Source organism: Lethenteron reissneri, chromosome 61, assembly GCF_015708825.2.
Source record: "Lethenteron reissneri isolate LAM-NWPU_2019-01 chromosome 61, ASM1570882v1, whole genome shotgun sequence".
Classification (NCBI taxonomy): domain Eukaryota; kingdom Metazoa; phylum Chordata; class Hyperoartia; order Petromyzontiformes; family Petromyzontidae; genus Lethenteron; species Lethenteron reissneri.
This window is the reverse complement of record NC_083839.1, coordinates 7,627,110-7,654,045: the sequence shown is the minus strand read 5'-3', so window position 1 is coordinate 7,654,045 and position 26,936 is coordinate 7,627,110. Positions and strand designations below refer to the sequence as shown.

At 57.2% G+C, this 26,936-nt stretch overlaps 1 protein-coding gene across 2 annotated transcripts; it reads right to left on the bottom strand.

The window, feature by feature from the left end:
* Positions 1-1,789: 1,789 nt before the first annotated feature.
* On the bottom strand, positions 1,790-26,126 carry LOC133358353 (zinc finger protein 385D-like). Of its 2 annotated transcripts, none has more exons than XM_061576644.1 (7): positions 25,871-26,126; positions 22,608-22,718; positions 17,334-17,529; positions 15,995-16,381; positions 11,741-11,964; positions 10,474-10,584; positions 1,790-9,538 (listed from the first exon to the last, which is right to left on the bottom strand). In XM_061576644.1, the coding sequence occupies exons 1-7, from the start codon at positions 26,075-26,077 to the stop codon at positions 9,167-9,169; spliced, it is 1,608 nt and encodes a 535-aa protein (XP_061432628.1). In that variant the 5' UTR covers positions 26,078-26,126; the 3' UTR covers positions 1,790-9,166. The 2 variants fall into 2 exon arrangements, with proteins under 2 accessions (XP_061432628.1, XP_061432629.1); XM_061576645.1 differs by lacking the exon at positions 25,871-26,126 and adding an exon at positions 22,889-23,128.
* Positions 26,127-26,936: the final 810 nt, after the last annotated feature.

The window sequence follows — 26,936 nt, the reverse complement described above, 5'->3', positions numbered from 1 at the left end:
AATCAGCACCCCAAATTTACCTTAAAACCGTTAGAATACCTTATGCCAGAAAAAGTGTGTTGACCAGTGTGTATTAGACAAGTTTTGCTGGCTGGCTGGCTGGCCGGGGGGAATGATGGCCGAACGCGTCCGAAGGGCGTTCGGACTCTCAGTTATTATGATGATAAACACACGAACAGAAATACGACTCGCAATTCGTTTTGTAACCACAGCCCTCCACCACCCAGCGACAGAGCCAATAAAACCAAGTTGCCACGTCATGGGCAAATATGCAAATCGATTTGGTTCACCAGAAAAAAACGGCCCCGTCGCACCCGAGCCTCCAGGGCCCACAAGGCCCCCAGGGCTCCCAGGTGCCCTCAGGGCTCCCAGGTGCCGTCAGGGCTCCCAGGTGCCCCCAGGGCTTCCAGGTGTTTACAGGGCTCCCAGGTGCTGCCAAGGCTCCTCAGTATTTCCAGGGCTCCCAAGCACCCCCAGGGCTCCCAGGTACCCTCAGGGCTCCTCCGTATTTCCAGGGCTCCCAGGTGCCCTCAGGGCTCCCAAGCGCCCCCAGGGCTCCCAGGTGCCCCTAGAGCCCCAAGGTACTCCGCGTCCTCCCAGGTGCCTCGATGCCTCCCTGGATGCTCCCGGTGTCACACCTCGTGTCCATCGCGCTGCTGCAGCTGCTGCTGCAACCCGCGGCGATCTGCCGCGTGGCACCGTCGCGAAAGTTGTCGCCCAAGACTCGGGGGGGGGGGGGGGGGGTTGGGCGATTTGCAGTGACCAACAAAAAGAGACGACAACAACAACAAAAGCAGTCTGAAGGTTCCACGTTTTGTTTACAAAATGTCACAAAGAAAGAGGACTTTATTGAACTTACAACGGCCCTCCTGTATCAAAGTACAGCAGTATAGGTATTGCTTTGCACAATGTATGTTGCTTGATTTAATTAGGCTTGTGGGGGGGGGGGGCGGGGTGGGTGATGTGGGGGGGTGAGAGACGTGTTGCAAAAGGGTGGGGGGGGGTAGTGTAGGTGGTTGGGGGTGGTGGGGAGGCTGGCCCTTATTTTTCATTCAGCAGTGTGGAGCCCCTGGTTGAACAGGGGCTGCACGCTGCTGATGACGCGCAGAGAAATCGAAGCCTGTGTTTTATAACATATAATATAAAAGTCATATATAATATATGTGCAGTGCCGTTGATTCTTATGGGGGTGTTAGTCGGCAAATGCTGCTATGGGAAACATAGCACGGTTGGCTGCGTACGGTGCGAACGAAGTTCAACGTACACACGTACACGCATCAATTCAGAATTCTCAGTGGCTGATTTAGAGACAACGCACGTTTACAATATCTGTTGATGACACGGACAGGTCAACAGGCTATAGCCTACTTGCTGTACTGCTACAGCTGTACAGGCCATCTCGTAAACTTGCTTTGCTTTCTTCCGGATCCTTAATAATTATAGACACGGCTCGACTGAGCTCATCATCCGTACGTTGGGTCAATAAAACCGCTACCACTTTGTGAGCAGACAACGGTGGTGGTGTTGATTCCTGCGCGTGTATACTGGGCCCGCCCCCCAAACCTTCCTCCACCCCGCCATGGGAACGTGGAATGTGGTCACGCTCAATGTTGAGCAGGGAGACTGGACGCAAAGTGGATTCGTGGGGTCGCTTTGCATCCCCCCCACCTCCCCCCTCTCTCCCCACCTCCCCCCCTCCTCCCCGCCCTCTATCCCCCCCCCACCTCCACCTCCCTGTCTCCCCCCACCTCCCCCCCCACCTCCCCCCCACCTCCCCCCACCTCCCCCCCCACCTCCCCCCCGAGTCGCCCACGTGGGGACAGACGTGTGGGTAACTTGGAAGACGAAGAATTGTGTCGGTGGACGAGGGTTCGGTGCCAACGTCCGTGTCCCCCATACCGAGCGCCTGCCACGGGAATTCGTGAATTCACGGCCACGGCATCCACCCCGTCACTGATGTGCCGTGGCCGGCCCGAACGGGTTGCTCGCTAACAGACCTTGCCCCCAACAGCGTGTGCAGGCTATACGGGGCACCTTTGTCGTGTGAGTATATATGTGTGTGCGCGAAACAAAGCATAGCATGAAGACTCGTGTGTGTGTGTGTGTATATATACTAAGCTCAAGTATATACACTGCAGTAGAGTTACGCAAAAGTTATACGCGTAATGAATTATCGGGCAACGACAGCGACAACAATGGAAATACAGAAACGCGGAGAAATAACCACCCAGAGCAGACACTGCCATTCGTCAGCAGCACGCGTTGCTTTAGCATGCACTGTGGCGGCACCACCACCACCACCGCCACCGCCGCCGCCGCCACCACCACCACCACCGCCACCACCACCACCGCCGCCGCCACCACGGGGAGAAGAGCCAGGGGCAGAATCTATGGGGAGGGGAGAGAGAGGAAGGAACGGGGAGGCCTGCACGGCAGTCTCCGAGACGGACAACGAGGAGGTGACGGCTCGAGATGAGCAGCAGGCAGGAGCAGGAGGATGATTGTCGGTGCAGGAAGAAGACGAGGAGTGGTGGGTGGGGGGGCGAAGGAGTGACCGGGCCAGGATGTCTGGGATGGGAGGGCGGTGGTGGTGGTGGTGAGGGCGGAGGGATGAGAGGGAGGAGAGAGGAGGAGGAGAAAGCAGCGGTGTCTGTAGCGCTGTTTTCACAGGGAGAGGCTGTGGGGGTGGCCACACAGATTCACGTGATCTACGGAGGCTTCTGCTGATAAGAGCTATCAAGATATACAGACGACATGAACGTGTGCGCGCGCGCGTGTGTGTGTGTGTGTTTCTAGCGTGGCTGCTGCTGCTGTTTTTTTTTATTTCTCCCGCTGCCGCACTACAAACCCGGCCACCTGAGTTTGATCCCTGGCCACGGCGGCGAGTGATCGATGAGCTCAGTGGCTCGCCAGGAGAGTCCCTGCCCAGGGCAATGTTTGGCCAAAGTCACTGGGCGAGCCACGAGCGTGGATTTTGTTCAGAGCCGGAGAAAAACGAAGAACAACAAAAAAAACGGGGACACCGACACTGGACCCCGAGGAGAAATCTCCACGCGATGAAACATCGCACATCACCGCGTGGGCAAGCGGACGTCTGGACTTGGTTCGGGCCTCCCCTTAGGTCAGCTCAGCCCAAAATTAGCACGTCCAAACACGAGCCACAAACCCTTTGCCCTGTCTTATAGTAAGTGCTGGAGACTGGCTCGAGCACCCCCCCCCCCTAGGTCAGCTCAGCTTAAAATGAGCACGCCGAAAACCTGAGCACAAACCCTTTATGCGTTGCCTTAATAGGTGCTCGCTAACATGCACCCCGCTTCAGGAGCGCGCGCGTATGTGTGTGTGAGTGCAACGTTGTGCGTATAGTGGGGGGGGGGGCGGTTTGGTGGGGGGCATGAAACTAAACGTGGGTCGTGAGGGGCACGACGCAACAACAGCAACAAGAACAAAAATGCGAAGAAAATAATTTGAACATAGCATGCATGTATATATACTGTATATATACTGTATATTTACTGTATATACTGTATCTGTGTATATACTGTATATATACTGTATATAGCAAATGTATTGGAGTAAAATCCCGGCTTCGATAGTGTCACATCGTGGACAGCCACGCGCGCATACCACGTGTGTGTGCTTGTGTAGAGCTTATCGTTGGCGGGGGAGCGGTGGGCGCAGTGGTTAGCGCGCTGCGCTACGAACCCAGCGACCCGTGTCCGTTTCTCGCTCACGGACCAGTCTACCTAGGTCGACTCAGCCTTTAAAGGTGAGTTACCTGCTGCTGCTACTGTGGTGTGTGTGGACAACAACATTAGCAATGACGGGGGAGACAAAGGCGGCCGGTCGTGAGTGGTACTGGCAAACCCCATCGCCAGGCACGTGTGGCCGTGCCTGCCTTCGTGGGTGCTACGGAACTTGCGGACAGCACTTGCCCCAACAGCCCGTTCGAAGGCTACCTGGGAGAGGGTGCAGGGTCTGGGAGGGGGGGGGGGGCTTTGTCTCTATCTTTGTGCTTGTTTATTAGCTCATGGCGCAAGCGCCTTCGTCACACTACGACTGAGAATGGCTTCCCTGGCAAGGGAAGTGCCGATGCGAGATGTGTTTCGTTAAAAAAAAAACAACAATAAAGATAACAACAAATAATGAAAACTATTAATATTGTTAATGATAATAACGACGGCGACGACGATTGTCCACGTGTCGTGAACCAGGTTAATCGGGTCTCCGTCTCCCGGCACGGAGCCTCCATCCTCTCAACCTCCTCACCGTCACGCGCCCCGTCGCATCGCCGCGACGCGACGCGCATGCACGTGCAGCTCATCCGTATCGTCCACCAACATCATCATCAGCATCAACATCATCGCCATCAGCATCATCATCATCGCCATCAGCATCATCATCATCGCCATCAGCATCATCATCATCGCCATCAGCATCAACATCACTGCCCCCCCTCTCACAAGCCACTTGCACTACGCGGCATCTGTTTGGCGCGAGGTTCTTCGTCGCGGACAGTGGCTCTAATACCCAGTAAACGTGGCACGTTGGTTGGCTCCCAACGTTGGCCCAACGTTAGCCCTCGACGTTCAATCAACGTCGGGCGCCAACGTTGGTCCCAACGGTTGGTGGCAAACCCACACCGCTAACGCTGGGCTCCAATGTCGGCATTGTTTACTGGGGTAGCGCCGACAATTCCGAACCACGCACAGAGGCTCCGCAGACGCCTCAGTGCCCGCGCCAACGGGGCCCTTGCGCACAACGAACAGACGCGAAACGATAACGAGCTCAGTAACCGCGGACGAGAGATGATTTTTTGCATGGCTCAGTAAGCCTGGAAGGAGCTGCCTACGGGAATCATCGGGAACCGCGGGAGGAGAGGCTGAACAGCACCAGCCGGGAGAGTATCGTGGAAGGGGAGCCTCGTCGCAACAGTGGAAGACTTTCAATTGCAAAAGGTCACGGCCGTGGACAGGAGTCGAATACGAACAATTTAAATAGCGGCAGTGACGATGGCGACTTCGTTTCTTTGGACAGAGGCTTATGGACAAACACTGCTCAGTCGGCCCGGTGGTGGCTACGCGACGTGGCCTGCAATACAGAACGGGTGAAGGCAGCAGCGAGGGAGGGTTGGTGGGTCACACACGCACACACATTGTGGGGGTCGAGCAGGTGCCGTGCCCTGGCTCGCCATGGGAAAGGCGGTACAAGCAACGCGCGGACAAACACAATCTGTCCCCTCTCCATGTGTTGCCTGCTCGCCACGTACGCGTGAGTTTTCTCCGGGTGCTCCGATTTTCCTTCCCACACGTATTAACATTCAACCATTGGCCGAAAGCACCTTCATATATACTCGCACCTCCGCATATTGACGATTGTACAACATAAAACAGTCGTGAATATTGTTGTTCAGTAACCCTGGACAGAGGCTGTAGGGTAAATTCAGTCACCAATTGTACAGCGGCTTTAGGGACTGTTCAGTACCACGGACAGCTGCTGTAGAGTCTGTTCAGTACCACGGACAGCTGCTGTAGGGTCTGTTCAGTACTATGGACAGCTGCTGTAGAGTCTGTTCAGTACCACAGACAGCGGCTGTAGAGTCTGTTCAGTACCATGGACAGCTGCTGTAGAGTCTGTTCAGTACCATGGACAGCTGCTGTAGGGTCTGTTCAGTACCATGGACAGCTGCTGTAGAGTCTGTTCAGTACCATGGACAGCTGCTGTAGAGTCTGTTCAGTACCATGGACAGCTGCTGTAGGGTCTGTTCAGTACCATGGACAGCTGCTGTAGAGTCTGTTCAGTACCATGGACAGCTGCTGTAGAGTCTGTTCAGTACCATGGACAGCTGCTGTAGGGACTGTTCAGTACCATGGACAGCTGCTGTAGAGTCTGTTCAGTACCACAGACAGCGGCTGTAGAGTCTGTTCAGTACCATGGACAGCTGCTGTAGGGACTGTTCAGTACCATGGACAGCGACTGTAGAGACTGTTCAGTACCATGGACAGCTGCTGTAGAGTCTGTTCAGTACCATGGACAGCTGCTGTAGAGTCTGTTCAGTACCATGGACAGCTGCTGTAGAGTCTGTTCAGTACCATGGACAGCTGCTGTAGAGTCTGTTCAGTACCATGGACAGCTGCTGTAGAGTCTGTTCAGTACCATGGACAGCTGCTGTAGGGTCTGTTCAGTACCATGGACAGCTGCTGTAGGGTCTGTTCAGTACCATGGACAGCTACTGTAGAGTCTGTTCAGTACCACGGACAGCTGCTGTAGAGTCTGTTCAGTACCATGGACAGCTGCTGTAGAGTCTGTTCAGTACCACAGACAGCTGCTGTAGAGACTGTTCAGTACCATGGACAGCGACTGTAGAGTCTGTTCAGTACCATGGACAGCTGCTGTAGGGTCTGTTCAGTATCACAGACAGCTGCTGTAGGGTCTGTTCAGTACCATGGACAGCTGCTGTAGAGTCTGTTCAGTACCATGGACAGCGACTGTAGAGTCTGTTCAGTACCATGGACAGCTGCTGTAGGGTCTGTTCAGTATCACAGACAGCTGCTGTAGGGTCTGTTCAGTACCATGGACAGCTGCTGTAGAGTCTGTTCAGTACCATGGACAGCGACTGTAGGGATAGGAACGCCACGAGAGTGAACACCCTGCACGCACACCAACGCATACCAACGGGAACGGGTGCTCGCAAACTTTCGCCGTGTGTGTATGGGGTTGGGGGGGCCGGCGGGCGGGGGGGGGGGCACGAGAGGCACGGTGCTGGGGGGAGGTTCTCTGTGCTTACTACAGGAGGCGCCCCGTGCTTTTTTGTTTGTTATCTTACCATCATCATTGACCATCACCATCATTGATCGGCATCATCATTGATCATCATTGATCATCATCATTAACAGCAATGATTCCGCAGCTGCATATTACATAGAGAGGGTAGGGCACGCCGCCCTGTGTGCTTATACAGAAGGAGATACAATATTGCGACTTGTACGGGCGGCATCACCATCACCACCATCGTCATCTAGAACGCGTGCCGTCGATTTCTACGGCACGCTACCGTACGAGAGAGACAGCGTGATATTTCTTGCTGTGGTTTAAAAACCAAAAAAATATCTCTTGTGCACACACGTTCCCTTACGCCCAACACACCCTCCTCTGTCATGTATCGTGATCGTCGTCGTCGTCATGATGATTACTCTCGTCTCTGTTTACATTATTTACAGACTGAGACGATGGCTTGCTGTGCGTGCGGTGTGGGCGAGGTGAGGGTGGGTGGGTCGTGCAGGCGTGTCGCTGTGTCTGTGCATCTACAAGGTGCACCTAGCCTGGCACAAGCGCCGTGACGTCTCAGCCACTTAGTTATGAACGGCGGTTGTTGTTGTTGCTGTGTGTGATATCCCGAGTTTGATTCTCGCTCAACTGCCAACATCAGTGACGATTATCTGTATCGATCCTATGCCTCCCCTAGGTCAACTCAGCCTCAAATGAGTACCTGGTGCGGTGTGGGGAGACAAAGGCGGCCGGACGCGGTGCTGGCTACCCACCCCACGCGATCGCCTCGGAGTGAACCTAGCCTGGCACAAATGCTGTGGTGACGTCACCGCCACTTAGTGGCGAATGGAGGCTGTTGTTGTTGCTGTTGCTATTGTTGTGTGCGTACCGAGTTCTCTGCGTGTGTGGATCGGTGCACGCTTCGAACCTGGCAACCAGAGATCGATACCCCGCTCACGACCACCCAATCAATGGGACAGCGAATATTCAAATATCGGTCGTGAGCCCTACGCCTAGGTCGGTTCGGCCTTTAAAATGCGTACCTTCGTGCGGTGCGTATCAACAAAAACATAAACTGGCAGCTTGGGGGAGACAAAGGCGGCCGTGCCGATCATCATACGCGCTCCGTACTCGCTCACAGCACTTGCCCCTGCAGCCTGTTAAAGACTATACCGGGGGTGGAGGGAGTGAGAGGGCGCCTTTGTCTTTGCTAACGATTGCACGCGTCTAGAAGTAGCGCCGCTTTAAAGGTCACCCCTGTAACACGAACACGCGGAGTTGGATGACTCCGAGATCCATCGGACATCGTCCCTCGTTAGATCACGGTCCGGACGCAAGCGTCGCTCGGTGCCGCAGGGACCCCCCCTCGCGAAGGGCGAGTCTCGAGACTCAAGCCCTAGACGAGTGGCGAAATCGTCGTCATCGTCATCGTCGTCATCGTCGTCGTCGTTATTATGATTTCCGTGAATAGCGGCAGCTTGTGCGCTGCGCTGTGTCACGGTGGTCAAGAGTGACATCGGTGAGTGTGCGTTCAGGTGCGTGCGTGCACGTGTGCGTGTGTAGCCTTCATAGGCGCTCGCTAACAGCACTTGTCCCAACAGTCTGTTACAGGCTATACGAGAGATCTTTGTCTTTGTGTGTGTAGCCACATTTGCAAGGGTATCAAGTGGGTTGTTTACTTCGTGTATTACCATCAGCTTCATTGCCATCACTATCAACATCACCATCATTATCATCAACACCATCACCATCAACACCATCAACACCATCATCATCCACACCATTATCATCACCATCCTCCCTACTACATCACCACCATTACTGTCATCATCACCACCATCATCACTATCATCAACACCATCATCATCACCATCAACACCATCATCACCACCATCACCATCAACACCATCATCACTACCATCACCATCCCTCCAATGTCAACACCATGAGCAGCACCAACCAGCGAGGAGCCAACAGTCGTGTCAAGGCATGGCCGACGTTCGCCACAGCAACGGGGAATTCCCACCACCATCAGACCCCATTTTTGCTCGTTGGAGCAGAAGCCATTGCCCCGACTTCTGATTTGTGCTTAAATCGCCGATCGCCGGAATTTCATCAACAGCTGTTTGGGGCGCATGGCACACCGCGCATGGCACACCGCGCCCGGCACACCACGCACGTAACACCACGCCCAGCACACCACACACGGCACACCACGCCCGGCATACCGCGCCTGGCACACCACACACGGCACACCACGCACGGCTACCGCGAGCCACGTGCCACCAACTCCGGCCTAACCAGCGTGGACCCGGCACACCGCACCCACCGCTCCTGTTCCGACAGTGACAAACCGGCCCCCCCCGCACCCCCCCACCAAACACCGCCAACCTGGCCGCCGCTAGTAGGGCGCGAACACGAAGTGTCCGTGCGGGGTCCGCAGAGGCCCCGGCGCCGGTCTCAGCAGCGCCGGCAGGAAGGCCGGGCCGCGGATGAAGGTCGGGGGGCCGGGCCGCAGCGTGAACGCCGCGTGGAGCGGCGAGGCGGCCGCCGCTGCCGCCGCGGCCGCCGCCACCGCGGCCGCCGCTCCGGCCGCGGTGAGCGGAGGCCCCAGGAAGCCCGGCGGGCCGAGCGTCTTGAGCGGCTCCTTGGCGAAGGCCATCTTGCCGTGGGCCACGCCGGGGGCGAGCCCCGAGGACGGGTGGAGCGGGGCCAGCAGGTAGCCTCCGTTGAGCGACGTCGCCAACTCCTTGGGGAAGCTCAGCTTGGACGGCTGCGGCAAGACGGGAAGGGGGTGGGCGGCAAAGGGCACGGGCTACACGGGGGACCTTTGTCTGTGTGTGTGTGTGCGTGGCATGGTAGGGGGCACGGGTGGTGCGTCGGCCGGTCATCTCAGTCGGTCGACACGTGGCACCTGCTGGGTCTGTCCTGTGACCTCCTGCCGGCGGGCGTTTGACACGGCCTTAACGTGCACCTGGCCTGGCACAAGCGCCGTGGTGACGTCACCGCCACTGCTGTGTGCGTCCAGGGAGACAAAGGCGGCCGGGCGTGGTTGCTGGCCACCCACTCCACTCGTGTGTCGTTCCGGCCTTCATCGCTGCTGCTCGCTAACAGCACTTGCCTGTTACAGGCTAGACGGGATCTTTGTCATTTTTTTGTGCGTGTGAGTCTGTGCATGTGTGGGTGAGTCTGCGTGTGTGCGAGTCTGTGCGCGTGTGTGAGTCTGTGTGTGTGTGTGAGTCTGTGTGTGTGATTGTGTGTGTGAGTCTGTGTGTGTGATTGTGTGTGTAAGTCTGCGTGTGTGTGTTATTGTGTGTGTGTGATTGTGTGTGTGTGATTGTGTGTGTGTGAGTGTGTGTGAGTGTGTCTGTGTGTGTGCGTCTGTGTGTGTGTGTGAGTCTGTGTGTGTGTGAGTGTGTGTGATTGTATGTGATTGTGTGTGTGAGAGTGTGTGTGATTGTGTGTGTGTGATTGTGTGTAAGTGTGTGTGAGTGTGTGTGTGAGTCTGTGAGTGTGTGTGATTGTGTGTGTGTGATTGTGTGAATATGTGTGTGAGTGTGTGTGTGAGTGATTGTGTATGTGTGTGAGTCTGTGTGTGTGTGAGTCTGTGTGATTGTGTGTGTGCTTGTTGCACTCACCCTGGGGTGCTGACTGTGTGTGTGTGATTGTGTGTGTGTGTGAGTGTGTGAGTGTGCGTGCTGCACTCACCCTGGGGTGCTGACTGTGTGTGGGTTTGCGAGCGACTCGGCTGTAGGGGCCCAGCTTCTGCTTGGGCGGCTTCCCCGCCAGCTTGTCCTTGTGCCGGCGACTCGTCACGTGCTGCGCATACCGATCGTCACAGTCACACAACACAGGCAAAGGACCCCCCCGCCCCCGTATAGCCTCAACGGCCTGCTGGGGCAAGTGCCGTCAGCGAGGAGCAGCACCCGTGATGGATGGCACGGCAAACGGGGTGGGTGGGTGGGTGGGTGGGCTGGGTGGGTGGGTGGCCAGCACCACGCCCGGCCGGTCTGGACACCGCTGGGACCAGAATTCCACTCAGCTCCCCATCCTCCTGCACCCTTCACTCACTCACTCGCTCGCTCGCTCGTGCCCTGAGCCAACTACAAAGACAAAGATCCCCCCGTATAGCCTCAACAGACTGTTGGGGCAAGTGCTGTTAGCGAGTACCTACGAAGGCCGGCACGGCACACGAGGGGGTGGGTGGCCAACACCACGCCCGGCCGCCTTTGTCTCCTCGGTGGCGATGTTTACACACCGCACCAGGTACTCATTTGAAGGTTGAGTCGACCTAGGGGAGGCCCAGGACCGGTTCAGATAATCGTCGTGAGCGGGAATCGTACTCGGGTCGCCGGGTTCGTAGCGCAGCGTAGCGCTGACCACTACACCACCCCCCCCCACCCTCCTGTCCACCCCCTCCTCACTCACTCGCTCGCACCCTGGGTCACCTTCGAGCCGTATCTCACCTGCGTGACCCAATGACCCCCCCCCGTCTCCTGCGTGACCCAATGACCCCCCCCGGGGCTGCCCTCTGACCCAACCCCCCCTCCCTTCCACTCCCCCCTATCCCCCCCCGCCTTTCCTGCGTGACCCAATGACCCCCCGCGGCTGCCCTTTGACCCAGCCCCCATCCACTCCCCCCTACCCCCCCCGTCTCCTGCGTGACCCAATGACCCCCCGGGGCTACCCTCTGACCCAACCCCCTCTCCCCTCCACTCCCCCCTACCCCCCCCGCGTCTCCTGCGTGACCCAATGACCCCCCGCGGCTGCCCTTTGACCCAGCCCCCCATCCACTCCCCCCTACCCCCCCCATCTCCTGCGTGACCCAATGACACCCCGGGGCTACCCTCTGACCCCCCTCATTCTCCCCCGCCCCACTCCCCCTTACCCCCCCGCTTCTCCTGCGTGACCCAATGAACCCCTCCCCCCGGGGTTGCCCTCTGACCCCCCTCACCCCCTCACCCCCCCCACCCACCTGCTTGAGCTGCGACTCGGAGTTGACGACGACGTCACAGAGCTCGCAGCGGAAGGCGCGGGTCAGCTGCACCACGCCCCCCCCGGGCCCCGCCCCCCCGCCCCCCTCGGGCCCCGCCCCCCCGCCCCCCCGCCCCCCGCCGCCCCGCCCCCCCGCGGGCCGCATGCACGCGCGGATCGTGCCCCCCCCACTCTGCACCTCCATCATCACCTTGTGCTTGGCGCCTGCGGGGGGGGGGGGGTAAGGGCGGGGGGGGGGGTTGGATAAGGGCGGGGGGGGGGGTGGAAAAGGGGAGGGGGGAATGGGGGGTGGGGGGGGAGGGGTTTGGGGGGGTGGTAGTGGGGGGGGGGGGGTTTGGGGAGAATGGGAGTTGGGGGAGGGATTGGGGGGAAATGTGGGGGTGGTGTGGGGAGGGGGGAGGAGGTTGGGGGGGGGCAATGGAAGGGGGGGGGGTGAGGGTGATGGGGGGAGGTGGGGGGGGAGTCGGGGGGGGGGCGAGGGAGAGTGTTGGGAGGGGAGTGGAGAGTGAGGCGGTAGAGAGTGGGGGGGGGGCGAGGGGGGGGAGTGTTTGGAGGGGAGTGTTGTGAATGAGGCGGTAGGGAGTGGGAGGGGTGAGGGGGAGTAATACATTACTTAATTTTGCTTTATCTTCCTCTGCGTTAGTGTAAAAATCCGCCCGCTCATGAATATTCATGAGGGGGGTGGGCCTCATGAGGAGTGACGTCACGCGCGGGACACACACATCCTTGGCTCATTATATTAGTAATATAAATACGATCTTCGTCCATGCCATTGATGAGCGCGGTGATTTTGAGTTCAATCAGCAGTATCAGCAGCATCATCATCATCATAAATAGTGATTATTCATCATCGATAATCGCCATCATTATCATCAATCAGCAGTATCATCACCGTCAGCATCATCATCATCATAAAAAAATATGATTATTCATCATTGATTCAACAACAATAAAAGCCACCTCCACCGATCCCCAATCACGCCCCACATCTCCACCCCCCTCCCCTCCCCTTCGCAGCGCTAATCGATATTCCACTTCGCTCACGCGGCGCGTGCACGTGGAGCTATTCATACCGCAGGGCCCAGGCCAACCACCACCACCACCAACCACCACCACCACCAACAACCACCACCAACAACAACCAACCACAACCACCAACCACAACCAACCAGCCTTGCCTCCCTCACTGGCACCAACCCCTCCCCTCCCCCACAGCCCCCCCCCCTTACCCACAGCCCCTCCCCTCATAACTCCGTCCCCATATTCTCATAGCCCCTCCCCTCCCCCACAGCCCCTCCCCTCATAGCCACTACCCATTCTGCACACAGCCCCTCACCCACAGCCCCTCCCCTCATAACTACTTCCCCCTATTCTCATAGCCCCCCCCTCCCCCATAGCCCCTCCCCACACACCCCCCCCCAGACCCTCACCCCCCTGCCCCCCCCTCACTCCCCACACCCCCCCAGATTCTCCTCACCCCCCCCCTCTTGGCAATGATCGTGATTAATTGTCTGTCGCTCGCACGGCTCGGGGTGCGGGGAGCCGAGTGGGACTTCTCCAGCCTCTTACTCCGCCGTCTCCCTCGCACGCGGTGGACAGGAGATGTTAACTACCTCGCCTGGTCTACAGGAGCTCGTGGGGTCGGTCCCGACCCTGACGCTTGCTGCTGTATATTTGGAGTTTGCGTCTCTCTCTCTCTCATCACCATCACGGTGGCTAGGAGATGTTAACTACCTCGCCTGGTCTACAGGAGGTCGTGGGGTCGGTCCCGACCCTGACGCCTGCTGCTGTATATTTGGAGTTTGCGTCTCTCTCTCTCTCATCATCATCACGGTGGCTAGGAGATGTTAACTACTTCGCCTGGTATACAGGAGCTCGTAGGGTCGATCCCGACCCTGACGCCTGCTGCTGTGTATTTGGAGTTTGTGTGTCTCTCTCTCTCATCATCATCACGGTGGCTAAGAGATGTTAACTACCTCGCCTGGTCTACAGGAGGTCGTGGGGTCGATTCCGACCCTGACTCCTGCTGCTGTATATTTGGAGTTTGTGTGTCTCTCTCTCTCATCATCATCACGGTGGCTAGGAGATGTTAACTACCTCGCCTGGTCTACAGGAGGTCGTGGGTTCGATCCCGACCCTGACTCCTGCTGCTGTATATTTGGAGTTTGCGGTGTCTTTCTCTCTCATCATCATCACGGTGGCTAGGAGATGTTAACTACCTCGCCTGGTACGCAGGAGGTCGTGGGTTCGATCCCGACCCTGACGCCTACTGCTGTGTATTTGGAGTTTGCGTGTCTCTCTCTCTCATCACCATCACGGTGGCTAGGAGATGTTAACTACCTCGCCTCACACCGCATTACCGTATTCACCTCACTGCCGCCCTTAGCAACCCCACACCGCATTACCGTATTCACCTCACTGCAGCCCTTAGCAACCCCACACCGCATTACCGTATTCACTTCACTGCCGCCCTTAGCAACCCCACACCGCATTACCGTATTCACCTCACTGCTGCCCTTAGCAACCCACACCGCATTACCATATTCACTTCACTGCAGCCCTTAGCAACCCCACACCGCATTACCGTATTCACCTCACTGCAGCCCCTAGCAACCCCACACCGCATTACCGTATTCACTTCACTGCTGCCCTTAGCAACCCCACACCGCATTACCGTATTCACCTCACTGCCGCCCTTAGCAACCCCACACCGCATTACCGTATTCACCTCACTGCTGCCCTTAGCAACCCCACACCGCATTACCGTATTCACTTCACTGCAGCCCTTAGCAACCCCACACCGCATTACCGTATTCACTCCAGCGTAGCCCATCCGACCCACACCGCATTACCGTATTCACCTCACTGCAGCCCTTAGCAACCCCACACCGCATTACCGTATTCACTTCACTGCCGCCCTTAGCAACCCCACACCGCATTACCGTATTCACTTCACTGCCGCCCTTAGCAACCCCACACCGCATTACCGTATTCACCTCACTGCCGCCCTTAGCAACCCCACACCGCATTACCGTGTTCACTTCACTGCTGCCCTTAGCAACCCCACACCGCATTACCGTGTTCACTTAACTGCTGCCCTTAGCAACCCCACACCGCATTACCGTATTCACCTCACTGCAGCCCTCAGCAACCCCACACCGCATTACCGTATTCACCTCACTGCTGCCCTTAGCAACCCCACACCGCATTACCGTATTCACTTCACTGCAGCCCTTAGCAACCCCACACCGCATTACCGTATTCACCTCACTGCAGCCCCTAGCAACCCCACACCGCATTACCGTATTCACCTCACTGCAGCCCCTAGCAACCCCACACCGCATTACCGTATTCACCTCACTGCAGCCCCTAGCAACCCCACACCGCATTACCGTATTCACTTCACTGCTGCCCTTAGCAACTCCACGCCGCATTACCGTATTCACCTCACCGCAGCCCCTAGCAACCCCACACCACATTACCGTATTCACTTCACTGCTGCCCTTAGCAACTCCACGCCGCATTACCGTATTCACCTCACCGCAGCCCCTAGCAACCTCACACCGCATTACCGTATTCACCTCACTGCAGCCCTTAGCAACCCCACACCGCATTACCGTATTCACTTCACTGCTGCCCTTAGCAACCCCACACCGCATTACCGTATTCACCTCACTGCCGCCCTTAGCAACCCCACACCGCATTACCCTGTTCACTTCACTGCTGCCCTTAGCAACCCCACACCGCATTACCGTATTCACCTCACTGCAGCCCTTAGCAACCCCACACCGCATTACCGTATTCACCTCACTGCAGCCCTTAGCAACCTCACACCGCATTACCGTATTCACTTCACTACAGCCCTTAGCAACCCCACACCGCATTATCTTATTCACTTCACTACAGCCCTTAGCAACCCAACACCGCATTACCGTATTCACCCCACTGCAGCCCCTAGCAACCCAACACCGCATTACCGTATTCACTCTACCGCAGCCCTTAGCAACCCCACACCGCATTACCGTATTCACCCCACTGCAGCCCCTAGCAACCCCACACCGCATTACCGTATTCACCTCACCGCAGCCCCTAGCAACCTCGCACCGCATTACCGTATTCACCTCACTGCAGCCCTTAGCAACCCCACACCGCATTACCGTATTCACTCTACCGCAGCCCCCACGTGTAAACGAGTGCGTTGTGCTGTTACCGTATTCTCCGTGTCGCGAGCTACCTTTGTAATGCGCCTCTAGCTGAGACTGCGAGTTCACCGCCACCTTGCAGAGGGCGCAGTACAGCAGTCGCTTGGCCTTCTCTTCCTCGCTCTCCGCCTTGGCGGTGGGGCCCCCCCCCGTGGGGGGCCCCGCGGAGACCCCCGTGGGGGGCGCCGGGGGGAGGGGCTCGGCGTGGGGGCTGAGCCCCCTCGCTGGGGGGTCGGGTCCCTTTGCGAGGTCGTTCGGGGGGGCGGGTGACGACGTCGGTGACGTCGTCGTCATCGTTGTTGTTGTTGCTGGTGGTGGTGGTGAGCTTGCGTTGCTCATGATGCTGCTGATGCTGCTGATGCTGTTGTTGCAGGGAGGTTGTTGTTGTTGTTGCTGCAGCTGCTGCTGTTGTTGTTGTTCTGGTGGTGCAGAGGGCGAGAGACACGGGGTGCCGCCCATCGGCTCAACGCGTCCGTCAACAACAACAACAACAGCCCCCCCCCCACCCCCCTCGTCATACACTCTCTGTCTCTCTCTGTCTCGCTCTGCTGGGGCTTCCGTGAAGAGGAAGGGCCGTTGGCCGAAACGTCGCCTGTCATATAAATATATATTGCCTTTTAAGACCACATACACCCGGCGTTTGCTGTTATTGACACGGAGTGTGTTGTTGTTGTTGTTTGTGCACCACCAACAACGCAGCAGCAGCAGCAGCAGCATCGTCAAAGGGGTTCAAGTGTCCATGACGATGCTCATCAGCAGTAGCATCACCATCAGCAGTAGCATCATCATCAGCAGTACCATCATCATCAGCATCAGTACCATCATCATCATCAGTACCATCATCAGCAGCAGCACCATCATCATCAGCATCAGTACTATGATCATCAGTAGCACCATCATCATCAGTAGCATCATCATCAGTATCATCATCAATATCATCATCAGTACCATCATCATCATCAGTACCACCACCATAATCAGCAATGCCATCATCATCATCATCAGTACCATCATCATCATCAGTACCATCATCAGCAGCAGCACCATCATCAGCATCAGTACTATGATCATCAGCAGTACCATCATCATCAGTACCATCATCATCAGTATCATCATCAATATCATCAGTACCATCATCATCATCATCAGTACCACCACCATAATCAGCAATGCCATCATCATCATCAGTACCATCATCAGCAGCAGTACCATCATCATCAGCACCACCACCACCACCATCAGCAGCACCACCACCACCATCATCAGCACCACCACCATCATCAGCAGCAGCACCACCACCATCATCATCAGCACCACCACCACCATCATCATCAGCACTGCCATCATGTCACGGTTGACGCCCCCCCCCACCTTCATCCGCGCCCTCCGGAGCCTCTTGGGGCGCCCCCTGGCGAGTGGCCCCTCCCCCCGGGCCCTCGGCGACCTTCTTCACCTTGGCCGACTCCATCTTCACCACCTTGGCCGACTCCATCTTCACCTTGCCCGACTCCATAGCCCGCAGCCTCCTGCCGTGCTTGGTGCCCTGGAAGTGCGCGTCCGCCTGGTTCTGGGTGCGGAGACACGGGGGGGGGGGGGGGGACACGGGGGGGGGGCATAGGGGGAGACACGGGGGGGGCACGGGGGGACACAGACAGGGGGAGACACGGGGGGGGCACGGGGGGACACAGACAGGGGGAGACACGGGGGGGGGGGGCACGGGGGGACACAGACAGGGGGAGACACGGGGAGACACGGGGGGGGCACAGAGGGGACACGTGGAGAAACACAGAGACGCGGTGAGACACGGTGGGGGGGGCACACACACAGACGCGGCGAGACAGAATATCTCCACGTGCACGCGCGAGGGGGAGACGCGCAGACCCAGAGAGTCGCCCGCTCGGTTCCATCTCCCTGCGCGGAGTTCAAACAATGGGGGCGAGTTTCATAGATGCCCACCCCCCTCCCCCCCACCCTCACCCCCACCCCCCACCCTCACCCCCCCTCCCTCCTCACCCCCCTCCCCCCCACACTCACCCCCCCACCCTCACCCCCCTCCCCCTCCCCCCCACCCCTCCTGCCTCTGTCCACCCCGCGGTACAGATCAGTGTGTGTGGGGTAGAATGTGGGTGACCGCACCGCTTCAAAGGAAGAGGAGGCCAAGTACCCTCTGCAGGGCCCTCTGGAGGAGGCCAGAGGCTCCCACAGGGCCAGGGCAGCCCCATTGGAACGCACGGACAAAGGTGCCCCGTGTAGCCTTCACAAGGCTTGGGTCAAGTGCCGTTAAGCCGGGCACGTGTCCGACACCACGCCCGGCCGCCTTTGTCTCCCCAGTGGCGATGTTTACTACAAACCGCGCCAGGTACTCATGTGCGGCTGAGTCGACCTAGGAGGGGGGCAGCACCGGTTCCGATTAATCGTCACCGGCGTTGGTGGCCGCGAGCGGGAATCGAACTCGGGTTCGCCCGGTTCGTAGCGCAGCGTAGCGCTAACCGCTGCACCACCGCTCCACCCCGCCCCCCCCCGACACACACAGAGGAACAGACCCCGCTATTCATGCACATTCCACGGCGCATGGCGATGCCGATGGGGCGCTGAGATGGCGAGGGGGGTTCACGTCAAGGCTCCCCGGGGCTCAGACTTAATGACGGCGGCGATGACAGAGAGACGGTGAGAGGCATTGAAGGAGGTGTGGGTATCCCCTTGGAGAGGGGGGGGGGTACCCCCCTAGAGAGGGGTACCTCCACCCCTTACCCCCCCCCCGCCCCCTATGCCCGTATCCGCTAGTAGCAGCCCCATTGTGTAACCCCCCTAACAATAGCCCCGAGCACCGCAGTACAATTGGACAGACTTTGGATATCGCGCGTATCTTCCGCGTGCCATCGCAGGGAACGATCTCGCGGAGGCGCTGGCCCCTCGCTCCGTCGACGTTCCTATGGCCGGGGCCAGGCACCGCGTGGGCCGGCCGCGTCCGACTCCCCCGGTGAATGGAGGTCATTGTTACTCGCCAAATTGAGGCGCTGAGTCAGCGAAAAAATATATAAAATTGCCGTAAGTAATGAGATGGGGCGGGGGGCGGGGGCGGGGAAGGGGCGGGTGGGGGGGCGGGTGGGGGGGGATCTGAAAGATTCCTCGGAAGGAGGAGACGAGTGGGGGGGGGGGGGGGGAGCCGCTGATAATCGCACCGCCCGCCCCCCCCCAACCCACCTCTGCTACTGTAGTGCAGTGGGGGGTGGTGGTGGGTGGTCATAATGGCCATGTCGGATTCGTGAACTCAGCAGCGCTCAGAGCCTGAGTTCAACAAGACCCGGGCTGCTCTCGCGAGGAATGGAGCTCACAGGCAGAGAGAGGAGGAAGACGGGGGGGGGGGGGGGGGGTACGTAAGTGGATGTGGTGTGCCGCATGGGGAGACGTGTGGACACGTGGGGACACGTGGGGACACGTGTTTGACCCCAGTCGCAGGACAGATCCTGTCAAACAGAGCTTCACACCTCATCGGATTGCTCCGCGACAAAGACAGATCCTGACGATGAGTTGCCGGCTGAACTAAAACACACGCACCCTTCATTTGGCTTCTTTGTGAGGATATTATTAGCGATGAGGCGGATTTATATATTCATATCGAGACAGTATTGTGCGTTAAAATGTTTATGTTCAAGGCACAGCCGTGCTCGCTGCTGTCGGAAGAAGCGGCATCTACCTTCACCCGAGAGAGCTCAGGAGATGCCACAGCCGTAGAGGGCATTGTGGGATGTTAACTACTGCTGTATATTTTGGAGTTTGCGTGTCTCTCTCGCTCTCATCATCATCACGGTGGCTAGGATATGTTGACTACCTCGCCTGGTCTATATGAGGTCGTGGGTTCCATCCCGACCCTGACGCCTGCTGCTGTATATTTGGAGTTTGCGTGTCTCTTTCTCATCATCATCATCACGGTGGCTAGGAGATGTTAACTACCTCGCCTGGTGTACAGGAGGTCGTGGGTTCGATCCCGACCCTGACGCCTGCTGCTGTATATTTGGAGTTTGCGTGTCTCTCACTCTGTCATCATCATCATCAACTCGGTGGCTAGGAGATGTTAACTACCTCGCCTGGTATACAGGAGGTCGTGGGTTCCATCCCGATCCTGATATCTGCTGCTGTATATTTGGATGTTGCGTGTCTCTATCTCATCATCATCATCATGGTGGCTAGGAGATGTTAACTACCTCGCCGAGTATCGATCTGCTTCCCGTTGTATCTGTACCAGATGGAAATTCCTCCGGTACAGCCATCGAAGGCTTCACGAACTGCGTGGTCGAAATAAATGTGGGAGCCAGAGGACATCCCTGTCGCACCCCAAGGTGAACAGGGAATGGCTCCGACTCCTCGCGACGTAGCCTTATCCGGACCTGCCCACCATCATGAAGGATGTCCTCTGGCACACACAGTCACACACACAGCCAAAGGCAAAGATCCCCCGTGTAGCCTGAACAGACTGTTGGGGCAGGTGCTGTTAGCGAGCACCTATAAAGGTCGGCACTGCACACGAGGGGGTGGGTGGCCAACACCACGCCCGGCCGCCTTTATCTCCCCAGTGGCGATGTTTACACTTCGCACCAGGTACTCATTTGAGGCTGAGTCGACCTAGGGGAGGCCCAGGACCTGTTCAGATAATCGCCACTGGTGTTGGCCGTGAGCGGGAATTGAACCCGGTGTCACCAGGTTCGTAGCGCAGCGCGCTAACCGCTACACTACCGCGTCCCACACACACAATCACACACACAGCCACACACAGACACACACACACGTGTACACACACACACGTGTACACACACAGACACACACACACAGACACATACACGTGTTCACACACACACGTGTACACACACACAGACACACACACAGCCAGCCACGTGTACACACAGACACACACACGTGTACACACACAGACACACACACACGTGTACACACAGCCACACACAGACACACACACGTGTACACACACACGAGTGTAGTATTTATAACGAGAGGCCGCCAACAATGGGAGTCGTTAGGCCGGGAGAAGAAGACGTCGTCCCGGTGTCTTTCGAGCTCCCTGGGGGGGCAATTACAGAGTTCGTTCCCCCCCCCCCATCTCCAACCCCCCACCCCCCGTGCCCCCCGTTCCCACCTCCAACCCCCCCCTACCCCCCGTGGCCCCCGCCCCCATCTCCAACCCCCCCCTACCCCCCGTGGCCCCCGCCCCCCAAAGGTGTTGCACAACTATGGGCACGGTGACGTCACGAGGGGGCGATGTTGCTGAAGGTCCCTGGCGGCATCGGCCGGGTCACCGCGACCACGTGGCACGGGCGGGGAGTCGACCACGTGACACGGGCGGGGAGTCGGCCAGCGTGGCGCGGACTCGCCATCGCTCCCTTCCCTCTGCCAGATGCCGACGCCGCTGCAGCAGCAACAGCTGCAGCAACAGCAGCAGCAACTGCAGCAGCAGCAGCAACAACTGCAGCAACTGCAGCAGCAACTGCAGCAACAACTGCAGCAACCGCAGCAGCAGCAACAGCAACAGCTGCAGTAACTGCAGCAGCAACTGCAGCAACAACTGCAGAAGCAACTGCAGAAATAATTGCAGCAGCAACTACAGCAATTGCAGCAGAAACTGCAACAGCAACAGCAGCAGCAACTGCAGCAGCAACTGCAGCAGATGCAATAGCAGCAGCAACTGCAGCAGCAACTGCAGCTGCAATAACAGCAGCAACTGCAGCAAGGAACTGCAGCAGCAGCAGCAACTGCAGCTGCAATAACAGCAGCAACTGCAGCAGCAACTGCAGCAGCAGCAACTGCAGCTGCAATAACAGCAGCAACTGCAGCAGCAACTGGAGCAGCAGCAGCAACTGCAGTTGCAATAACAGCAGCAACTGCAGCAGCAGCAACTGCGTTAGCAATGGGAATAGTTGATACGCCTTTTATTACTCTGAACGTAAATTAGTTTATTTCGTCGATCAACAAAAAATTCACACAGACACGCAAGTTCCGTGTCAATAATAATAACACCACCGCCGTGCAGTGGTGTGCGACGTTTCGGGCAATGGCCCTGCTTCACAACACTTAGGAGAAGCCAGAGGGGGAGAGTCAAGTCGCTCTGAAGAAGGGCCACTGCCCGAAACGTCACAGAGTGTTTATTTTGTTTTCTTTTGCGACCACAAATAGCAGCGTTATTGTGTGAGTCTATGGATCTCTGTGTGAGTCTATGGATCTTTGTGTGAGTCTATGGGTCGTTGTGTGAGTCTGTGGGTCTCTGTGTGAGTATATGGGTCTCTGTGTGAGTCTATGGGTCTCTGTGTGAGTCTATGGGTCTCTGTGTGAGTCTATGGATCTCTGTGTGAGTCACTGGGTCTCTGTGTGAGTCTATGGGTCTCTGTGTGAGTCTATGGGTCTCTGTGTGAGTCTATGGGTCTCTGTGTGAGTCTATGGGTCTCTGTGTGAGTCTGTGGGTCTCTGGGCGAGTCTATGGGTCTCTGTGTGAGTCTGTGAATATCTGTGTGAGTCTATGGAACTCTTTGTGGGTCTGTGTTCACGAACAGCACTTGCCTCCACAGTCTGTAAAGGCTACACGGGGGATCATTGTCTAATTTCGTGTGTGTGTGTGGGGGGGGGGGGGACCCGCCTTACCTGGGAGTTGAACCTGATCTGGCACAGGCTGCAGGTGATGATCTGTCGCTTGCGTGGAGCCGGAGTCACCCCGAACGTGTGGTTGATGACCGCCTTCTGTACCGGATCCATCTGAGAGGGGGGGGGGCATGGGGGGGCACGGGGGGGGGTTACGTCCAAGGGACGTGCCCGCCAGTAAGAATCGAACTCGGCAGGCACTTCTTCCACCTGCTCGCAAATGAACGCTATGGTCGTTTTTTCTTCTCTCGACACATCCCATGAGCCCCCCCGCGCACGCGCACCAGTTTCAGCAGCGCTGGCTCGGCACGAGCACGACTCCGCAGCGGCTTCGACACTGGGTGTCTCATCAGCAGTCAGGCTTCGCTTGAGCCCCTGGCTGGTGTGCAGGCCGGATGGTTATCGGTAAGGGCTCTGTTTCTGTGTGAGCTATGGGCTCCATTCACGTGCGTACACACAAAGACAAAGATTCCCCCGTGTAGCCTTTAACAGACTGTTGGGGCAAGTGCTGTTAGCGAGCACCTAATGAAGACTGGTACAGCACACGAGGGGGTGGGTGGCCAGCACCACGCCCGACCGCCTTTGTCTCCCTAGTGGCGACGCTTACACACCGCACTAAGCACTCAATTGAGGCTGAGTCGACCTAGGGGAGGCTCAGGACCGCTGCAGGTAATCGTCGCCGGTGTCGGCCGTGAGCGGGAATCGAACTGGGGTCGCCGGGTTCGCAGCGCAGCGCGCTAACCGCTGCACCACCGCTCCCCACGCGCGCTCTGCGAGGTCTCTGCGCGCACGCGCCGACTCCGCGTCTCCGGTGATGTCGCCGGAACAGAAATAACCGAGATCCCAAGCGGCTCCATCTCCCCGCGAGCTCCTCCTGTCCATCGCCCCCCCCCCCCCCCCACGTGTCTCTCTCACGTGCTGCTCATCATTTCCTCTCGCGCGCTCTCTCACCCTCCTCTTTCCTCTCCTCCCCATCTCTCCCCATCTCTCTCCTGTCTCTCTCCCCCACCACCACCACCACCCTCCTACCCCCCCCATCTTCCTCTCTCTCTCTCTCCCCTAGTTCGCTCTTCCTCTCCTCTATCTCCCTCTCACCCGGCGATCTCCTCCCCCCTCTTCCTCTCTCTCTCCCCGTCTCTCTCCATCTCCCTCTACACCTCCCTCCCCCTTCTCCCTCTCTCTCCCATCTCCCTCTACACCATCACCTCCTCCCCCATCTTCCTCTCTCTCCCATCTCCCTCTACACCATCACCTTCCTCCCCCTCTCTCTCCCATCTCCCTCTGCACCATCACCTTCCTCCCCCTCTCTCTCCCATCTCCCTCTGCACCATCACCTTCCTCCCCATCTTCATCTCTCTCCCATCTCCCTCTACACCATCACCTCCCCCTCTTCATCTCTCTCCCATCTCCCTCTGCACCATCACCTTCCTCCCCATCTTCATCTCTCTCCCATCTCCCTCTACACCATCACCTCCCCCTCTTCATCTCTCTCCCATCTCCCTCTGCACCATCACCTTCCTCCCCATCTTCATCTCTCTCCCATCTCCCTCTACACCATCACCTCCCCCTCTTCATCTCTCTCCCATCTCCCTCTGCACCATCACCTTCCTCCCCATCTTCATCTCTCTCCCATCTCCCTCTACACCATCACCTCCCTCCCCCTCTTCATCTCTCTCCCATCTCCCTCTGGTGATGGCTCATCCCTATGGGCGGGTGGATAAAATTAGGTACCACGTTGTAGAGATTGTTGTTGCTTCGGGTCGACTCAAGTCGTAACTGAGTAGCCGGGTGCGGTGTGCGGTAAACATCGCCACTGGAGAGACAAAGGCGGCCGGGCGTGGTGCTCGCCTGGCGTGCCACTGTGGCGGCCTTCATCGGTGCAGCTACTTGCCACTCAACAGCACTTGCCCCGACAGTCTGTGACAGGCTACACGGGAGGAATCTTTATCTTTGTGTTTTACATTACCCACAGCACTTGCCCTGACAGTCTCTTAAGGCTATACGGGGGGGGGCAATCTTTATCTTTGTCTTTAACATCACTCACAACACTTGCCCTGATAGTCTGTGAAGGCTATACGGGGGCAATCTTTATCTTTGTGCTTTACATCACCCACAGCACTTGCCCTGACAGTCTCTTAAGGCTATACGGGGGGGGCAATCTTTATCTTTGTCTTTAACATCACTCACAGCACTTGCCCTAACAGTCTGTGAAGGCTATACAGGGGGCAATCTTTAGCTTTGAGTTTTACATCACCCACAGAACTTGCCCTAACAGTCTGTGAAGGCTACACGGGGGATCTTTGTCTGTGTTAGTGTGTGTCGGTGTATCTTTAACAGCACTTGCCCTAACAGTCTGTGAAGGCTATACAGGGGGGGCAATCTTTATCTTTGTGTTTTACATCACCCACAGCACTTGCCCTAACAGTCTGTGAAGGCTATACGGGAGGAATCTTTATCTTTGTCTTTTATATCACACACAGCACTTGCCCTGACATTCTCTTAAGGCTATAAGGGGGCAATCTTTATCTTTGTGTTTTACATCACCCACAGCCCCTGCCCTAACAGTCTGTGAAGGGTACACGGGGGACCTTTGTCTGTGTTAGTGTGTGTCGGTGTATCTTTAACAGCACTTGCCCTAACAATCTGGGAAGGCTACACGGGGGATCTTTGTCTGTGTTAGTGTGTGTCGGTGTATCTTTAACAGCACTTGCCCTAACAATCTGTGAAGGCTACACGGGGGGCAATCTTCATCTTTGTCTTTAACATCACTCACAGCACTTGCCCTGATAGTCTGTGAAGGCTACACGGGGGGCAATCTTTATCTTTGTCTTTAACATCACTCACAGCACTTGCCCTGATAGTCTGTGAAGGCTATACAGGGGGCAATCTTTATCTTTGTCTTTAACATCACTCACAGCACTTGCCCTGATAGTCTGTGAAGGCTACACGGGGGGCAATCTTTATCTTTGTCTTCAACATCACTCACAGCACTTGCCCTGATAGTCTGTGAAGGCTATACGGGGGCAATCTTTATCTTTGTGCTTTACATCACCCACAGCACTTGCCCTGACAGTCTCTTAAGGCTATACGGGGGGGGGGGGCAATCTTTATCTTTGTCTTTTACATCACCCACAGCACTTGCCCTAACAGTCTGTGAAGGCTACACGGGGTCAATCTTTATCTTTGTGTTTCACATCACCCACAGCACTTGCCCTGACAGTCTGCGAAGGCTGCACGGGTGACCGCTGTCTTAGGAGGCCGCTCACATTCGGGAAGTTGTGGAAGAGGCTGAGTCTCGTGGGCGCGCCCTCCCCTGGGAAGGGGAGGAAGTTCTTGAGTCCTCCTGCTGCTGCTGCCGGGTGCTGAAGGGGCATCGCGGGGCGGGCGTGGAGGGGCTGGGGGCCCACACCCCCCTGGCACCCGCCTCCTGCGTCGTGGGCAAGGGGGGGGGGCACAGACACGGGGCAGTTCATAGGGTGCAGGGTGGCTGCAGCAAGAAGGGAGTTGGGTGCAATGACCGACTCTGGCCCCCATCTCTGGGTGGGGTTCGTGTGAGCGCGCCCCCCCCCCCCCACTGTGTTTTAAGTCGCACAGAGATGCATAGACTCACACAGAGACACATCGACTCAAACAGAGACCCATAGACTCGCACAGAGACCCATAGACTCGCACAAAGACCCATAAAGGGATCCATAGACTCACACAAAGACTCATAGACTCGCACAGAGGTCCATAGACTCGCACATAGACCATAGACTCACACAGAGACACGTAGACTCACACAGAGAGCCATAGACTCGCACAGAGACCCATAGACTCGCACAGAGACCCATAGACTCGCACAGAGACCCATTAACTCGCACAGAGACCCATAGACTCGCACAGAGACCCATAGACTCGCACAGAGACCCATAGACTCGCACAGAGACCCATTAACTCGCACAGAGACCCACAGACTCACACAGAGACCCACAGACTCACACAGAGACCCATTGACTCACACAGAGACCCATAGACTCGCACAGAGACCCATTAACTCGCACAGAGACCCATAGACTCACACAGAAACCCACAGACTCGCACAGAGACCCATAGACTCACACAGATACCCATAGACTCGCACAGAGACCCATTAACTCGCACAGAGACCCACAGACTCGCACAGAGACCCATTAACTCGCACAGAGACCCATAGACTTGCACAGAGACCCATAGACTCGCACAGAGACCCATAGACTCGCACAGAGACCCATAGACTCGCACAGAGACCCATAGACTCGCACAGAGACCCATAGACTCGCACAGAGACCCATAGACTCGCACAGAGACCCA

What these genes read in the sequence shown, in the direction of transcription:
- LOC133358353 (XM_061576644.1), bottom strand. Translation starts at nt 26,077, where the DNA reads ATGAACTGCCCCGTGTCTGTGCCCCCCCCCCTTGCCCACGACGCAGGA. An exon ending in AGATCAGGTTCAACTCCCAG is followed by an intron (nt 17,530 to 22,607) that starts GTAAGGCGGGTC and finishes CTCCGCACCCAG; the next exon opens with AACCAGGCGGACGCGCACTT. An exon ending in CCGAGTCGCAGCTCAAGCAG is followed by an intron (nt 10,585 to 11,740) that starts GTGGGTGGGGGG and finishes CGGTATGCGCAG; the next exon opens with CACGTGACGAGTCGCCGGCA.